At 44.5% G+C, this 15,800-nt stretch overlaps 1 protein-coding gene across 1 annotated transcript in view; it reads left to right on the forward strand.

The window, feature by feature from the left end:
• Positions 1-15,478, forward strand: part of AIFM1 (apoptosis-inducing factor, mitochondrion-associated, 1) — a 17,304-nt gene extending 1,826 nt beyond the window's left edge. Inside the window, exons 4-19 of the mRNA XM_009701750.1 lie at positions 34-161; positions 2,245-2,338; positions 3,309-3,332; positions 4,439-4,551; positions 4,683-4,813; positions 5,552-5,642; positions 6,348-6,432; positions 7,072-7,148; positions 8,384-8,492; positions 9,184-9,291; positions 10,327-10,415; positions 10,496-10,636; positions 11,188-11,330; positions 13,161-13,285; positions 13,860-14,056; positions 15,248-15,478. Coding sequence (XP_009700052.1) covers positions 34-161; positions 2,245-2,338; positions 3,309-3,332; positions 4,439-4,551; positions 4,683-4,813; positions 5,552-5,642; positions 6,348-6,432; positions 7,072-7,148; positions 8,384-8,492; positions 9,184-9,291; positions 10,327-10,415; positions 10,496-10,636; positions 11,188-11,330; positions 13,161-13,285; positions 13,860-14,056; positions 15,248-15,319 — 1,727 coding nt within the window. The 3' untranslated portion in view covers positions 15,320-15,478. The remainder of the gene's footprint in view (positions 1-33; positions 162-2,244; positions 2,339-3,308; positions 3,333-4,438; positions 4,552-4,682; positions 4,814-5,551; positions 5,643-6,347; positions 6,433-7,071; positions 7,149-8,383; positions 8,493-9,183; positions 9,292-10,326; positions 10,416-10,495; positions 10,637-11,187; positions 11,331-13,160; positions 13,286-13,859; positions 14,057-15,247) is intronic.
• The last annotated feature ends 322 nt before the right edge of the window (positions 15,479-15,800 follow it).

Below are 15,800 nucleotides of genomic sequence, written 5' to 3' on the forward strand. Positions count from 1 at the left end.
TTCTTCTCTTTCATTGCCTGTCTTCACCTACAGTTTTGCAATGTCACCATCTAAGATGCCCTTCTAGATCACTGACCTCTTCAGGTGTTCCTGGCAAAGCTGGCAGCAACCTATTGTTATACTTAATTGTAGGAGGAACAGTCACTGGGACAGGAGCTTATGTAAGATGCTTAAATAAATGTGTTTTAACTGGGTGAGAGGGTGGAGGGAGGGTACCTTTCTGTATGTCGTACCAAGTTAGCGGTTTACTTTAACTAAACCGTCTTTGTGCTCCCTGGTCTCAGATACTTAATTTCAAGGGACATTGTCAAATAATTTAAGTTTACAAATTTTATATTCTCAAACGGTGTAGTTCTTAATGTGAAAAATTGCCTTAGAATTAACTTTTCCACATTAAATAAATCTAAAACCAAAACTGTCCGTCTTCGATTTGTAGCCATCAGAAAGGCAGAAATTAATTAATGCATCTATTCTGATATAAGTAATGTTGGCATACAAAAAAAGGAAGTAATCAACTAAATGTAAGTACGGTAGAGGAAAGAAAAGAAAACTTGTCTAACTTTGTGATTTCTTCAGAGAAGAGCACTGAAGTATCACTCCGTTATCTGGCAAAACACAGAGCTATCTTTCTGAATAGAAAGAACTTGGCATTGTTCCTTTGGAAAAACTTATCCTGAAGACCTGATTTGATATTTTGCATGCGTGTAATAGTCATTTCTTCCTAAGGGATCAGATTTAATTTGCTGTATGCTGCCCTTTGGACTCCCTTAAAAACTTCATGGTTCTGCTTGCAAAAGCAGAGGTAGTTTTGTTAACTTTGACATTTATATGTTTAAGCAAAAGGCTTTAAAAATACCTTTATCTTAACTCTTTTCAACACTGATGAGTTCTTGTTTTCTGTTATTTTTGACATTGCTTCGGTTCCCTTGATATGCTTTTGTCTGCCTGTGCTCTTTTTTGTGCCTGGCACTAAATTCCTCAGTTCTTGTTTGAGACTATTTGCTATGTTATAAACCACCTAATTGTGGAGGGCTAGGGAGTAAAAAGAGCTTTCAGTTCCCCAAAGGAATTAACTTTTGTTCAAATGTAGTTTGGATGTCATAACACTTGGTTAGCTAACAGTAAGTGGTTTGGCATCAGCTGCAGCGTTACCTGTCGTGCCTTCACATTTAGGAGGCTTTTATTTCTTGCTGGAAATGTTCCAGTTTTAATATTCTTTCACAACTCAAAATACAGTAATTGGATAGACAGTTGTGTTTCAGACTGTCTTGATAGGTTTTCTTTTTCTCTTTTATAAACAGTGCAAAATGAAGGTTAGTGTTGTGTACGTGCGATATGGATTATTAGCAAGGCTAGGTTTTGCCTTTAAAAAATTGTTTGCTTCCCTCTAATTTGTTAACTGTGGGGGCAAATACCATTCTGTGACCTGCTTCCAGCAGTCTCGTCGTTTCTTGCTTCTCTTCTTTACCAATTTTTCTTGGAAGTTAACATGATGTCTTAAAAGGTGTTCCGTCCTTGTCTATACCACCACGTTGTATCCTCAGAGCATGCAGGCTGTACTCCTACTGTATCCCAAGTCTAACAGACGACTAAACAGAAGGTCAGCATTCAGATGCGGGAACCTCCTCCAGCTGCAGGCTGTTACCTAGAACAGCCACACTCCCGTGTCTGAAGAGCACTGCTGACATCAGGGATGTTGCCACTGCTAACATCGTGCCTGTAACATCTGGCCTAAAGAAAGCCAGTAAGGTTGCTTGCTTGTTCTGTCCAGCTGCTCTAGGCTTTTGAAGCTGGGAGTTGCTTTTTGCCTTGAATTTGTCTTCCTTTTCTGCAGCCTTGTGTTGTGCCATGTGCCATGGCCTAGCTTGCAAATAGCCTTGGGGTTTGTTTGACTGCATTTCCTTTGTTCTGTGTGGTTCCTCTTGAAACAGGTCTGGAGCCCAAAGGCCAAACATCTGCAGAAAGGTTGATTGCTTGCATGTGGAAAGCAACCAGACAGCTGAGATTCATCACACCAGATGTAGAGCAGATCATTTTCTGAGTGCATTCCTCTTATAGCTATATATACATACCTTTATGGGTGCTTTTTTCAGTGAGATATATTTTGGTCCGTGTGCTTTCATTGAAAGCAGATGGCTTTTCTGAGCAAGCAGGATAGACAAAAGCCTGTCGGGGGGTAGAAGCAGAATGATGCCTTGATGCTGTAAGGTATACAAGGTAAATATCTCCTTGTCTTGTGTCCAGGTATACAAAACACTGAAAGAAAAAAAAGAGCGATTTACCACCCGTGTCACAACAATAACTACGCGATCTCAAGAAAGTGAATCGTCTCCTTCTGGTGGGTACTCACCTGCTAGTTCTAGGTTTGGGTCTGTTTTTCATAAGCTGCTAACTTGAGACCTCTAAAACAAGTGGAACAGAGCCCTTTGACAATACAGATTAACAGGCTGTGCCTTCACAGCATTGTCGCCTCTCGATGCATTCTGTTGTTTGTGAGTTCTCGTGCCTTCCCAGCATAGATAATGGTGCTAGCTTTCCGTGACCCAGAACAAGGCTCTGTTTTACAGATAATCGTGAAGATGAAGTAGGTTGTCTCTGGGGGCTCTTTTCTGCCATTTATGCCTTCTGTGATAAAAGGAGGAAAGAGTTAGCCCTGCTTTTACCCTTACGCGGTCTGGCAAGGACACTCTGATTCCAGAGGGATAACAGGGTCTACCAGCACAAAATCCACTGTGCTGTGCCACATCCTTGTCCCGTGTGTAGCAGGCTGGGCATGCAAGAAGTATTGTGCTTAGGCAACATGTAGAGGGAGGGATCGGGACAATTAGTGGGGCTCTTGATCATGCTTTGCAGGCTGTATGTGAACCACAGGTTACTCATTGAAGGGCTCTCTTAATTTATGAGATCTCAAACTGCAGTGTCTGAACTATTGAGCCAAAAGATGATGTATCCTTGTAATAACAGTGGCTTTAGGCCATAGAGGGTAGGGTGTGTTATGTCAGTTTACTAGAAAACCAACAGAAAGAATATCCTGCAGACAGGACAGGAAACTAATTGCTTTGGTTTGAGGGAGAGGATAAAACATGTTTATCAGGATTGAGGTTGGAGGACAGAGAGTGAGAGCCTAAATGCTGAAGCAGAGGTCTTGGTAAGTCTACATTTCTGGAGACTCTGTCCCTTTATAGTAGAAAAGCTGTTAATCCTATGGTTTTCTTGAGTCAGCCCAGAACTGCAGCTTCCTAACTGCAGTATCCTTGATAGCCTGTGCTGACACTGAATTAAGTCAGTGTCTTCTCTTTCAGATACAGATGCTGCTTCTCAGGGCACACCAGGTGAGTCTTGATGGTAATATTTAACTGGCTGTTTTATTCCTACATATGGTTTAACTGGATGTTGCTTAGAAACAGGACCTGCATGTAGGAGGAAATGCATTCTGGTAGGAACTCAAAAGTTTGTCTCCTTTCAGAATACAATTACAGAAAAATACGCCTTGGCATTTCAGGGAACTTTACTTTCTTATAAACTGTTTGCTGAATGGCCAGTGCAGAGTTTTAGTCTTGCTCACAAGTTGATTTGTGTTCTTAAAGAAGACATACAGCCACATCAAACACTTTGCAATTTGTATTTTCCAAATAATTTTGAAAATTGTTTTCTGATTTGAATGACACCCAGGCCATATCTCTTCTCCTGGTGTTTTGAATAATCTTTTCGCAATGTCCCTCTTGCTAGCTCAGGAAACTGTCACTTACTGTAAAACCTGAACATTGGATCTCTAGGGCGTTGTTTGGCCAGAATAGAGGCCAAGCATGTTACTGCTATCCTGAATCTACTGTACAGAGAATGTCCTGATCTTATATGAAGCTTCTGAAATTGTGTACTGAATGCTGGAAATGGACTTTGTGGGTCTTTGACTTTGCAAATGTAAGCAGCATTCTTAAATAGATTAATTTATAAAATGAAGCTCTTTGAGAGTCCACTGGGCAATCTTGACTGAGGCTTGAAACCTGTTAACAGGCTGTCCAAACAGTGGTATTTCAAGCTTATTATGTACATAATTATTATTCTTAACATTATAAACCAGAGAAAAGTAGATCTGTAATAGAGGAGCTAAAGCCATGCGATAAAAGCTGTGCTACTGGCCTGTTCCAAAACTCTGCGATCGCCATTGAGCTCAACTGTGCAGATCTAGCTTAGAAAAAAATAATTGGCTGAAATCTGACAGTTTGATTTATGTGGGGAGCTAACTTTGAGTGAAGCAGCAGCGTGGTTCTTGGGAAGTGTATTGGGGTGGAAGGGAAGGGGAGGAGAAGGTATTTGAAGGGCAGTTTGCCAAAGGAAGTCTGTATGTGAAAGGCATCTGGTGACATACTCTGTTCTTTGGGGCTGGGCTGTTTTCCCTGCTGTATTTGCAGTAAGGTGTCCAATCTGTCACCTGCAGCTCCGGGAGCTCACCCTGAGGTCCCATCTCACGTTCCCTTCCTGCTGATCGGTGGAGGAACCGCTGCTTTTGCTGCAGCCAGATCCATTCGGGCTCGTGACCCTGGTGCCCGGGTAAGAGATGCCCTCTTCTAGAGCAGACTTGTGTGGATGACTGAATACCGTGCTTGCTTCAGAGCCGCTGTCATATGTTTTGCCATTTGCCTGGCATCGGTACAGCTGATGTGTTTAATGACCAATTAAAGGTGCTGATTGTGTCTGAAGATCCTGCCCTGCCCTATATGCGTCCACCTCTTTCCAAAGAACTATGGTTTTCAGATGATCCAAATGTGACAGAGACTCTGCGATTCAAACAGTGGAATGGCAAGGAGAGGAGGTATGTGTCATGGGTAGCAAGGATGAAGGAGACTGTTTAATGAAGAGTAGACATTGATCAAACTGCTGAAGGACCTCAGAGCGCTGTGTGGACGGATCACTGGGTAGATTTCTGTGTTTGTATCTGCTGTGAAGAGAGCCCTGGGGTGTGCATGTGTCCGTGTGTGTTGTCGCTAGGCTGATGGAAGAAAGCACAAAGCGTTGCGTGCTGTGTGCAGAGCTTGTGTGTTCTTTTGCACTGGAGTAGCTGACTGATGTAGGCTGCGGACTCATGGAGTGTGGCTTCCTAGAGATGCTGAGATGTTACGAGCAAGTCAGTCGAGCCCTAAGGAACAGACTGAAAGGTGTGGCAGTGCTGGCAGTTGTCAAGAGGAGTGCTGCTTTGCACATGGGAGTTAGCTCGGTCCTTAATACCTCTTGAATCTTGCTGTGATTCCCTTAAACATACACCACCGCTGGCAGAAATCCCATGAAATAAGTTAATAGCAAAGGTGAGGGTATAGCTTCACAGTTTAGAGCAGAGCCCCAGGGACCCTGGATCACATTTGATTCTTATGACTCTTGTGATAAAGCCTTACTGATCTAAACCCATGAACTTTAACAGTGTGAAGACCCTACTTCCTAAAGATAGGTAAATAAGAGCTTGTTATGAATGCATGGAGTTTGTATCACTCGTAATTGCTGAATAGCTGGTATCACAGAGAAAGTGGAACCCATTTGATAATGGAGCTTTTTTCAGTATATATTTCCAGCCGCCGTCATTCTATGTGCCTGTTCGTGATCTGCCTTTTGTAGAAAATGGTGGAGTAGCAGTTCTCTGTGGCAAGAAGGTGGGTACAGCACTAGCTGTTGTTCTAGCAGCATACAGTTCTTCCCAAGCAGAGCCTGTGCTCTAAGCTGAAACTAAACAACTGTAGGTGGTGGTGTGGAGGGTTGGCTGAGGAGAATGTGTACAGCTTTGGGAAAAATGTATAGGATGAAGCAGGGACTATGCTAAAGAAGCTATGAGGAATAGTAGTGAGCTGAGGGAAGGATAAGGCTAGAGTTTGGGCATGGGACAAGAATATGCAGAGCTCAGAGACAGGGTGTGACAAAATGGGAACTAGGCTATATATCAATCAGAAGGTGAGGTAAGGAGGGTGGAGTGATCTGAGTAGCGGGTTATAATGTGAGCAAGAGCATTGTGCAGAAGCAGCAGCAAGGTGGGAAAGTTTATGGTGAGCCTTCTAATATACTTGCTTCCTCAGTTTTTTCTATGGTGCTAAAATAAGATTTCAGTGACTCCTCTTCAAGCTACACTAGGTGTCTGAGTCCATTTCTTAGACTCAGAACCTGGGAAGATCAACCTGGTCTATGATGGTTACCAAAGAAGTTGTCTCAATTCCTACTTCCATTCTTCTCCCACTCCCCCTAAACTTAAAGGTGGGAGAATGTTACTTCCAGGTTTGCTTCTCTGATCAGTAGTCTATGCAGTGTAACTCAAATGGCCTACAGTGCATGGAAACTTGGACTCTCCTGCTTGTTTAAATTTGCAGGTTGTGCATATGGATGTTAGAGGCAACATAGTGAAACTCAGTGATGGTACCCAGATATCCTATGACAAATGTCTAATTGCCACTGGTAAGTTGTTGGGTTTTTTTCTCTTTGTTCTTTGTCTTGTGCCAGGCTTTGTATTTCAGTGGCATTTCTCTGACAAGGAACTTTCTGCAGTATGTGTCAAACACTTGGTAGAGCAGTCACATGAAGGGCAGTCATACAGACAACCATGCCATTGGGTTTTTCACCTGCCTTGCATCAGCTAGTTTCTGTGGGATGTTCAAAGTTTTACCCTGTCAAAATCAGCAGAAAAAAAAACTTCCCCAGCATCTCGGTAAAGGAAGTCCTGTACAGGCCAGCCTCTTCAAATCCTACCTGTAGCAGCAGCAAGCAGAACAACCAGCTCTTGCTTGGGCAGAGCACTGCTCCAGCATTGAACCCCAGCAGTTCTACAGTCTTCTGTGGTTCAAGTGGGACTGGCTGTCTCCAGTCAGTGGAGCAAGGTGTATAGCAGTAGATCTTTTGCCCCTGGGTGACTGTTGGGTCACCTACTGCTCACACAGAGTGTTTTTCATGTTAAAAAAGCAACAGGGAATAGAGCACGTTGTAACAGTTTGGAAAGCACAGTTGAGATTAAAGATAGCTTTGCATTGTCTGGAAAGCAGTGACATGGCCATGGTATCATTAGTCTCTCTTTCTCTCTCTTTCTCCCCTTGTCCTCAGGTGGTTCACCAAGGAACTTACCCGCCATTGAAAGGGCAGGAAAAGATGTACAACAAAGGCTGACGCTGTTCCGAAAGGTAATCTCCAGGTGCTGCTAGTCCTGGCCTGAGGTTGAAAAAAATCAGAGCCTCTACCACTATTTTCAGCTTTTTAACTCTTCTGCTTTGGGTCCAGGACAGCCTTGCCTTGGCAGCTGCTTCCCTCAGCTGGTAACCAGGAATCCATTTGCTATTTATCCCTTTTTCCCAGGCAGATAAACAGGGTAGAGTCTACTAGACCACTCAATCTGCTTCCCTCAGGCCGGAGAGCTGTAATAATGTGTGATTTTTTTGGTTTATTTTAATTTTTTTTTAGGGTTTGTTTATTTGTTTTACCAGTTTCTCTCCTGTATGATTTTGCTGCACCTTCCAGGCCTTTTAAAATAAAGAGCAATGTAAGCTCTGCAAGTCAGTTTGGCCTGTAAGCAGTGTGTGCCTTCGGGAGCGTGAGTAGACCCAGGAAGCTAGCTTAGTGCTCCAGCCTGACACCCGCCTCGAGTAAGTGTATGCCACAGTTCTGCAGCACACGGGCAAGAGGTTGGCCTTTGCCCTGAGACAGGACCGAGACTGCTTTCATGCTCTGGAATTTTAGCGGAGTATGAAGTTGAGTATTCATGTTAGCTCTTGGATTGGCTCAGATCATTTTCTGATGAACTAATAAATGGATATTCATGCCTTCTTTGTGGCATTTCTTCACCTTCATCCTGTGCCTTGGGACAAAGTGAATAAAAGACATGGAAGTTGGTCAATGGTCTTCTGGTTTTCGCTGTAGAGTTGCTTTTTGTTGACAAACTCCACTTTTCTTGAAAACATGGGATTTAGAACAGGCTTGCAACCTTCTCCTTAGTCTAGTTCAGGAAATGAATCAGGAATAAGAAGCCATATGGGAACTTTCTGCTCGGTGCTGGACTTCCCCTAAGGTCTGGTCGGCTCAGCTGTGGGAAGGGAAAGACGGATGATGTGAGCTGTGGCGTCCTTGTAGTACTGCATGTGCCATAGTACGTTTGTGTCTAGAAATTTCATTGTAATTACTCTTGGAAGTTAGGGGAAAATGCAGGAATCTTAGATTGCGTGGACAGGGAAAAGCTTGCACAAACATTAGGAAGCCGGAGAGTTTTTTCTGTGCAATAGACAAACAGAAGGAAAGAAACATGTTTCCCTTTCTAAGTTAAGGAGAGAGTTGCTCTTATTTCAAAGGGAGAAATTGGAGAAAAGTATCTTCTGCTGCCATTCCTGTTTGAGGATATTTGAAAAGGGAATAAATCTTCTTTCAGATTGAGGACTTCAAAAATCTGGAGAAGATTTCAAGAGAAGTCAAGTCCATCACAATTATTGGTGGTGGTTTTCTTGGCAGTGAGCTGGCCTGTGCTCTGGGAAGAAGAGGTAAGTGTGCTTCTGCAGGCAGTTTATCTTCAGCTGGGACCTTCACAGAAACAATAGACATTGAGTGTAAGCAGCCTGACATTATAAACTTCTTTTTCATTGCCCAGATGCTGAGTTTTTTGTGCAGACTTGTGGTTTGCCTGAAATAACCTTAACGCACCTGTGTTTTGTTGGCTATATGGCCTGACCTGGTTTTCCATTTTCTCTCTCGTTAGCTGTCAAGCAGCCCCTGACCACAAAGGTTTTTGTAACTTGGGCTCCCTGGAAGCTCTGCAGGCCAGTGCATGTTACAAAGTCAGTCCACCCTGTAAAAAGCTGTATTTGCTCTCTCAGTGCTAAAAGCCACCTGAAAACTTATTTCAAAGAGGTTGTGAAGAACTGGATTCTTACTGTCAAGTGCGTGCAGCTTTTTGATTAGTGTCTTTATCGTAGTTTTTCTAATAAGGGAAGTTTTCTCTGAAATACCAAGCATTTTACTTAGAAGTCTGCTGTCTATTATCCTAGAGTTTGCAGGTGTATCTGAAACAGCAGTCTGTGACTCCTGTGGAAGATCTGGGAGCCAGAGCTCCCGGTTTCAGAAACTTCTGTCAAGCAACTTGTGTAATGTAAAGCGTATGCTTGTGTCGTGAAGTCTGTGCTGCTGCTCTGCATCTGTGGGTTGTAAGAAACCTGCTCTTCGCTTCTCTTTCAGCACGAACCAGAGGCCTGGAGGTGATTCAGCTGTTTCCAGAGAACGGCAATATGGGCAAAGTCTTGCCTGAGTATCTGAGCAACTGGACCACAGAGAAAGTCAGACGAGGTGAAGCTGCACGTCAGTGCTCCTCCTGTGCGAGTGGCAGAGCTGTGGTGTTTAGGCCAGTGGTTGTTGTGTAGCTCTTCCTTGTGAAATACAGCTCCCTGCTTGTTTGGTCAGTGGAGCCTCGGGCAGACTGGGTCCCTTGCAAGGTGGCCCAGCTGCAGAACAGAACAAGTTGCAGTTCCGGCAACTTGGGTAGCGCAGAGCTGCCATGAATCCCTGGCTTCTTAGCAGTTCCTCTGGGAAAGCCAAGCAAATACGCATGCTGATGGCCAGTGATTTTTCCCTCTGGCTGTTCCTGCACAGAGTGATCCCTACTACCGTACTTGTGAGTTACTTTAGTGGCCTCTGTAGTCTGGAACCAGAGTTGTCTTACAATAACTGCCTGTTCTCCTCTTCTGAGCTGCTCTAGCCTCAAATAATTTTACTTCTGTCAGCCTAGTGCAGCCACCCTGGAGTCACTTTGAGGAAAGGGTTGTGTAGCCCCATGCCTTCTGCATACACCTTTGTAAGGCCAGCTGCTGTAGCGTTTAGCTGATAAAGTTGGTAAGATCTGAGATACCCTTTTTCCATTTGCTATATTAAGTGCAGAATATATTTCTGTGCATTGGTAAGTGGAGTGGGGATAGAGGGAGGAGGGACGTAGTTGGGGCTGCAGATTGCAGGGCCTGATAACCCACAGGTCTGAGTTATTTATGGAAGTTGCCTTGTCGGACCTCTGGGTCTGGCTGTGGCAGAGCAATAGGTAACTGAATGTCCTTAGTGCCTGAAAACCTGTCTTGGGGAGTTCTTCTGGATGTGACCTTGTCATCATATGAGACATTTAAGTAGCTCTTTTGAACTTTTTAGCTGAGTTTCTTTCTCCTCATGCTTCACTCAAAACTGTACTGGTACATGCAGCAAAGATAAGGTGGTCTCTGTCTTGGTTCCTATCCTGGCTCCTGCTCTGCCTGCATCTATTTGCACCAAAGGTGCCTGCTTCAGCTGAAATCTGTCTACCCCTGAGCAAGCAGTTATGTTTCCTGTGTTTGTTTCCAGAGGGTGTTAATGTCATGCCTAATGCCGTGGTCAAGTCTGTCTCTGTCTGCGGCAATCGGCTGATGATTAAATTGAAAGATGGCCGAAAGGTAAATTTAAAAGCAGGGAGAGGGTAAAGTTTGCAGGGGCATCGAGAGAATTAAGATAATAATTATGAATTCCCAAACAGGTAGAGACTGATCATATTGTGGCTGCAGTAGGGCTGGAGCCTAATGTGGAATTAGCAAAGTCAGCTGGGCTGGAGGTGGACTCTGACTTCGGAGGGTTCAGGGTGAACGCGGAGCTGCAGGCACGCTCCAATATCTGGGTGGTGAGTATGTGCAGAGGAGTTTTGTGTCTGCTGGTTATGCTGATGCGATCAGAATACACGGAGTTATGGGGGCTGGTATACCTCGATTAGGTGAATGGGGCGAAAAATAGCACGTAATGAGAGCGATTGTAGTGCAGATCCTGCCGGCAGCCATGGAGTCTCTTCATGCACCACAGCACGCTTTGTTGCTGTGGTAACGACTGTGCGAGTTTTTGAATATTTATGCTGTGTAAGAGGAGTTGGGGTAACCTAAAGATAGCACGGATTACTCTGTTGCGTAAGAGTCCCTTTGGTGGGAGTCGGGACTTTGATTCCTCTGGAAAAACGTACCTGATGCTGTCTTTATTTTTCCGAAGATAGGTGAAAAATGCTGAGAAATTGGGACTTGCGTAGCCTGGGGAGTGTGATATGGTAGTCGTGCTGTTTGGGGTTTGTCAGAAAAACCCAGCTCATAGTTCCACTCTGTTCTCTTCCCAATGCCTTTTTTGTTTGTGCATTAATTTAAGCTTTTGATTTCAATGTTCAGCCCTCACTGAATGATTCTTTTTAAGGCAGGGGATGCCGCCTGCTTCTATGATATCAAACTAGGTAGGAGACGTGTAGAGCACCATGATCATGCTGTTGTGAGTGGAAGACTAGCTGGAGAAAACATGACGGGAGCTGCGAAGCCCTACTGGCATCAGTCCATGTTCTGGTAACGTTGACTTCTTTTGGTATTTCTTACTTGGCCACATTGCAGGAGCTATGACAAGACAGACCTTGTGAAGGTTTCTGTTTCCTGAGTGTGGTGTAACTGCTTCAGCAAATACCTTGTACAGCTTGTTCCCAGAAGCTCGGGGAATGGGAAGGCATTTGAGCATTCGCTGCTCTGCCCTGACCTCTCTGAAATGTTTTCCTTCCTGAAGATCCCAGGTTCACCCTGAATGAGTCCCGTTCTCCAAAGCACGTAGCAATAAAGACCGGTCCCTTTCCTCAGCGCAGGCTAATTTACAGGTTGAACTTAGCAGTTTTTCTGTTACAATTACCTGAAGTTCCCCAGCACAATCTGCTGGTTTCAGTTGTGTTGCACCTTTGCTGATTAGCTGAGCTGATGCTTTAGTAGCAATGCATCGCTGCATCCAGGAGTGTACGTGAAAGTTTGCTGTTTTCCGGAAAGAGGTATCAAGAAAACGGGCAGTTCTGCTTTATCTTTCTGAAGTTCTTTTTAAAACAAAACAAAGTAAAAAATCTCAAAGCCTGTTAGCGCAGGATCAGAAGTTTAAAGTTAGCAGAGTTTAAATGTGGGGAAAAGAGTTTTACTTTTCTTGGAGAAATGCCCTCAAGAATAGTTATTTATGGCTTGCTGTCATTTACCTGAACACTTGATCTGTACTGCATGGGCTCTGGACCCAGAAGAGTTTCTCGTTTCACTTTTAAACAAGGTCACAGCAACATCCATTTCAGTTGTGTGTTTTTCTTCAGGATACTTTTGACCGTGACAGAGATGCAGGCAACTGGGAGACTGTGAGTTGCAGTCTGGTGTTTTGTTGACAGGTGTTAATTCGGGGGGTTTGCCAGCCCTCTCTGAGTGAGACTTCCTTCTCCTGTGATGAAAAGCTGACAAATGGCAGGGACTCCTCTTACATATTTTCAGGATGTTCAGGATCCCTCCTGAGCTGTGACTTAGCAGCTGCTGGGTACCTCTTCTGGTTAGCTGGCACGTTCTTGGTATTCCTTTCAGTGACCCCAGTCTGTGCAGGAGGATTCTGGCCAGGAAGGTAGTGATGTACATATAGAGGTATCCAGATTGTTTTGTGTGATGCATCTGTTTCCTCAGCACAGTTGAGAACGCTTTTGACACGTTGTACTTACTAGGCCTCAGACCACGGCTGCTTTCACTCATGTAAGCACCCCAGTTCCCATTCAGCAGGTGCCCAGTTCAAGGAGGTGTTACAGCAATGGGTTCTTCTGTTTAATCTTCTTTAAATGCTCTCTCTGAAGTGTACACTAAATAATCGTCCGTGCTGCAAAGTCTAGTGCTTATAACTCGGCATTGCCAGAAGTTTGGTCAAGTGGTCTTACTACAACCCGGAGGAATGCTTGCTTCTGCCCCAGCTCTGTCTCCAAGTCACGCTGGTACTAAGCAAGCAACATAAAAGATTTTTGCGAGTACCTACTAACTGTATCCCGATACTCGCATTTGAGTGCTGAGGTCAGATGTGCGACTTTCTAAAGGGTCGAGATACATGCAGCTCTTGGAAGCCACTCAGCTTCCTTCGAGGGAACAGGCCTTAAGTATTTTAAGTTTTTGTTCTTTGAACTGGTTTCTTCTGAAACTGATGGCCTTAGACTTGCTGTGTCTTGACTCCTTGTTCCACCCTAATGTACGCAGCAGACACTACTGTGCGTCAGTCAGCCTGCGTGCCGTGATCTCTCTCGCACAACGCTGTCATTAAGGATTTGGGGCTGGATGGAATTACCTTGTATCTGTCCCACTGATGCTACAGATGATGTTTGTTTGGTTTTTTTCCCACTTCATTCCTAGGAGCGATCTGGGCCCTAATGTAGGGTACGAAGCCATTGGCCTTGTTGACAGTAGTTTGCCAACAGTCGGAGTCTTTGCTAAAGCAACAGCAAAGGACACACCGAAAAGTGCAACGGAGCAATCAGGTAGGGCTATAGTCACGCCTGGGAGCTGTCTGCGTGCATGAAGGTTTTTGTGTCTCACTCTATGTGGTGGCCACAGAGTTGGTCTGTTCTCACTGTAGAGCACTAGGAGACATGAATCTGTTTTGCTTCTTTTGTAGACCAAGCTTTAAAGGCTGGTTTTGATATTACAACATAACTTTCCTCCAAGAAGACATCATGTAACTTATTTACCAAAACTGAAACTTTTTTCCCCAGTGAAGCTTGATTTCCTCCATAGCAATAAAATGATCAGTTTTTGCACAAAAGAGACTGTGTGAATCTAAGCATATTTATTTTGTATGTGTTCCCTGGAAGAAGTAGACTGTGCTATCTTTTGCATTTGGTGATGGAAGTTGGGAATTGTCAGTGTTGTGCTTCATGTTAGGATTGCTTCATTCTCATGTTACTGAAACTTAACTTTTGCTGGACACAACTCAACAAAAAGCACCTCCGTCTCTTACCAAGCCCTGCTCTTTAGTCTGCTTTCACCATCACAGGCAAAGAGCTGCTGCGTTTTTCTGCACTGCATGTTTGATATCCCCTGTCTTTGCATTAGGGACAGGTATTCGGTCAGAGAGTGAAACCGAAGCAGAAGCCTCAGAAGTTCACATTTCTCCAAGCATTTCACCAACACCTCAAGTTCCAAAGCAAGGAGAAGATTACGGCAAAGGTGTCATTTTCTACCTCAGGGATAAAGTTGTGGTAGGAATTGTGTTGTGGAACATCTTCAACAGGATGCCTATCGCTCGAAAGGTCAGTACAGGACTGGTATGCTGAACAGTGAGGCTTGCTTAGATCAGGGATTTTCTTATGGAAAAATCAATCTACCAATTTAAAATGAGGCTAAATAAATGCAGATGCTCTGTCTGGGGCAGAGCTGTGCAGTATCCAATGGTAGCCCTGTCTTGGGTGAATTATGGGAGATGTCCTTGTGTTCTTCTGCATGTTTGTTCAAAATTCTTACAGAAACAACTTGAATCAGGTTTATGCTTCAAGCCTTGCCTTTGCATGGCTGAAATTCCAGGTCTGTAGTAAGTACAGGCAAGAATCACATGCGACTGAGCATGAGAGTGAAACGTCCTATTTTTGTGCTACTTTGTCTAATGTAGAAGTCTCTAAACCAATCTTAAACATCTGTCATCCTAGATAAACAGCCACAAAAAGTCAGGGTTAGAAGCAGCCTTGAGTAGGTGCATTAGTCTGTCTCCTTCCCCCATAGTCTGTCTCCATCCTCCAAGGTAAGATCAGCCTCACTTAGGTCATTTTTTAACATCTTTGGAGAATTTCAGTAGTATAAACTATGAGAGTGATTCCATGCTATCCTCAGGTGATCCATCCCAAAATGAAGTATTCTTAATGCTGGAATTTTCTGTTGGTATCTAATCTGAAGCTTTCATGATGCAGTTTAAACCTGTTTCTTCTCCTGTCCCCATGAGAGAGAGAGATCTTTTCCTTCCCTCTCTTGGCAGCCCTTCCTCTGAATCAGGGAGCCAAGTGTGTACAGGATCCTTGGCCTCTTAGTCTCGTTGTTGAACAGGTTGGTTTGCAAGTTTAAGCCACTGATACTGGCTTCTCAAAGTCAGTCCGGAGAGACTGGCTCTCACCTTCTCAGAGCTGAGCTGAGTCGCTTTTTGAAGATACTTGTTCTCCCCAGCTGTACAGGGAAACCCAGACATCAGAAACAAATCCTACAGGGACAGTGAGGCTGGTTTTGACTCCAGCCGTTCCTGTAGCAGGTAATGCTACATTTAAGACTCCCGTACCAATTTGGCTGTAGTAAGTACTATTGTCATGTTGGGGACTGCCTAAGCTGGTGAGTTGTCATCAGCAGAGCTTCATAGCGGATCTAAGAAATTCATCACACTGGGTGGTCACCATGTACAGTCTTGCAGCACTGGTTGTTTGTAGTATGTGCAGGTTTTAATGCATTCTTCCTTCCTTCAGATCATCAAGGATGGGGAGGAGCATGATGATCTCAACGAAGTAGCAAAGCTTTTCAACATCCACGAAGACTGAACTCCAGAATGAGAACACTGCAATAGGAGTGAGTAGGGCAGCGGGGGCTGCTGGCTGTGTGCACCCCGTCATCTCGGACACCTTCTTCTGAGTACTTGTGAATATTTCCAGTTACCTAGAGTTCTAATGTTTGCACCAATAAAGTCAGATTGTTCTAAGTTAAATGCCTTCTTCCTGCACCTGTGCATGGGTAGCTTTGAAAGGGGCATACGCTGCTGGCTGTTGCCAGTTTTCCCCCTCTTACCAACAACAGAGAAGCCTCAGAGCTACCTCTTTTCTTGCGGCACTTCCCAGCTGGTGAGCTTGCAGTCCTGCTGGCTGGTGCGTGGAGGGCTGTGCTCTTGGCGCCGAGTGCTGCCTGGGTAGGAAGAGTGCGTCCCGACGGGGTGGAATGCTGCGTGATGCAGTGGCTCCCGTGTAAGTTTGCATTTGAAGCCAGGTGCATGCTCCAGCCTGTGTAAGATGGGGTGTGGAAGGGATG

The sequence above is a fragment of the Cariama cristata genome, unplaced genomic scaffold (assembly GCF_000690535.1).
Source record: "Cariama cristata isolate BGI_N322 unplaced genomic scaffold, ASM69053v1 scaffold29876, whole genome shotgun sequence".
NCBI lineage: Eukaryota > Metazoa > Chordata > Aves > Cariamiformes > Cariamidae > Cariama > Cariama cristata.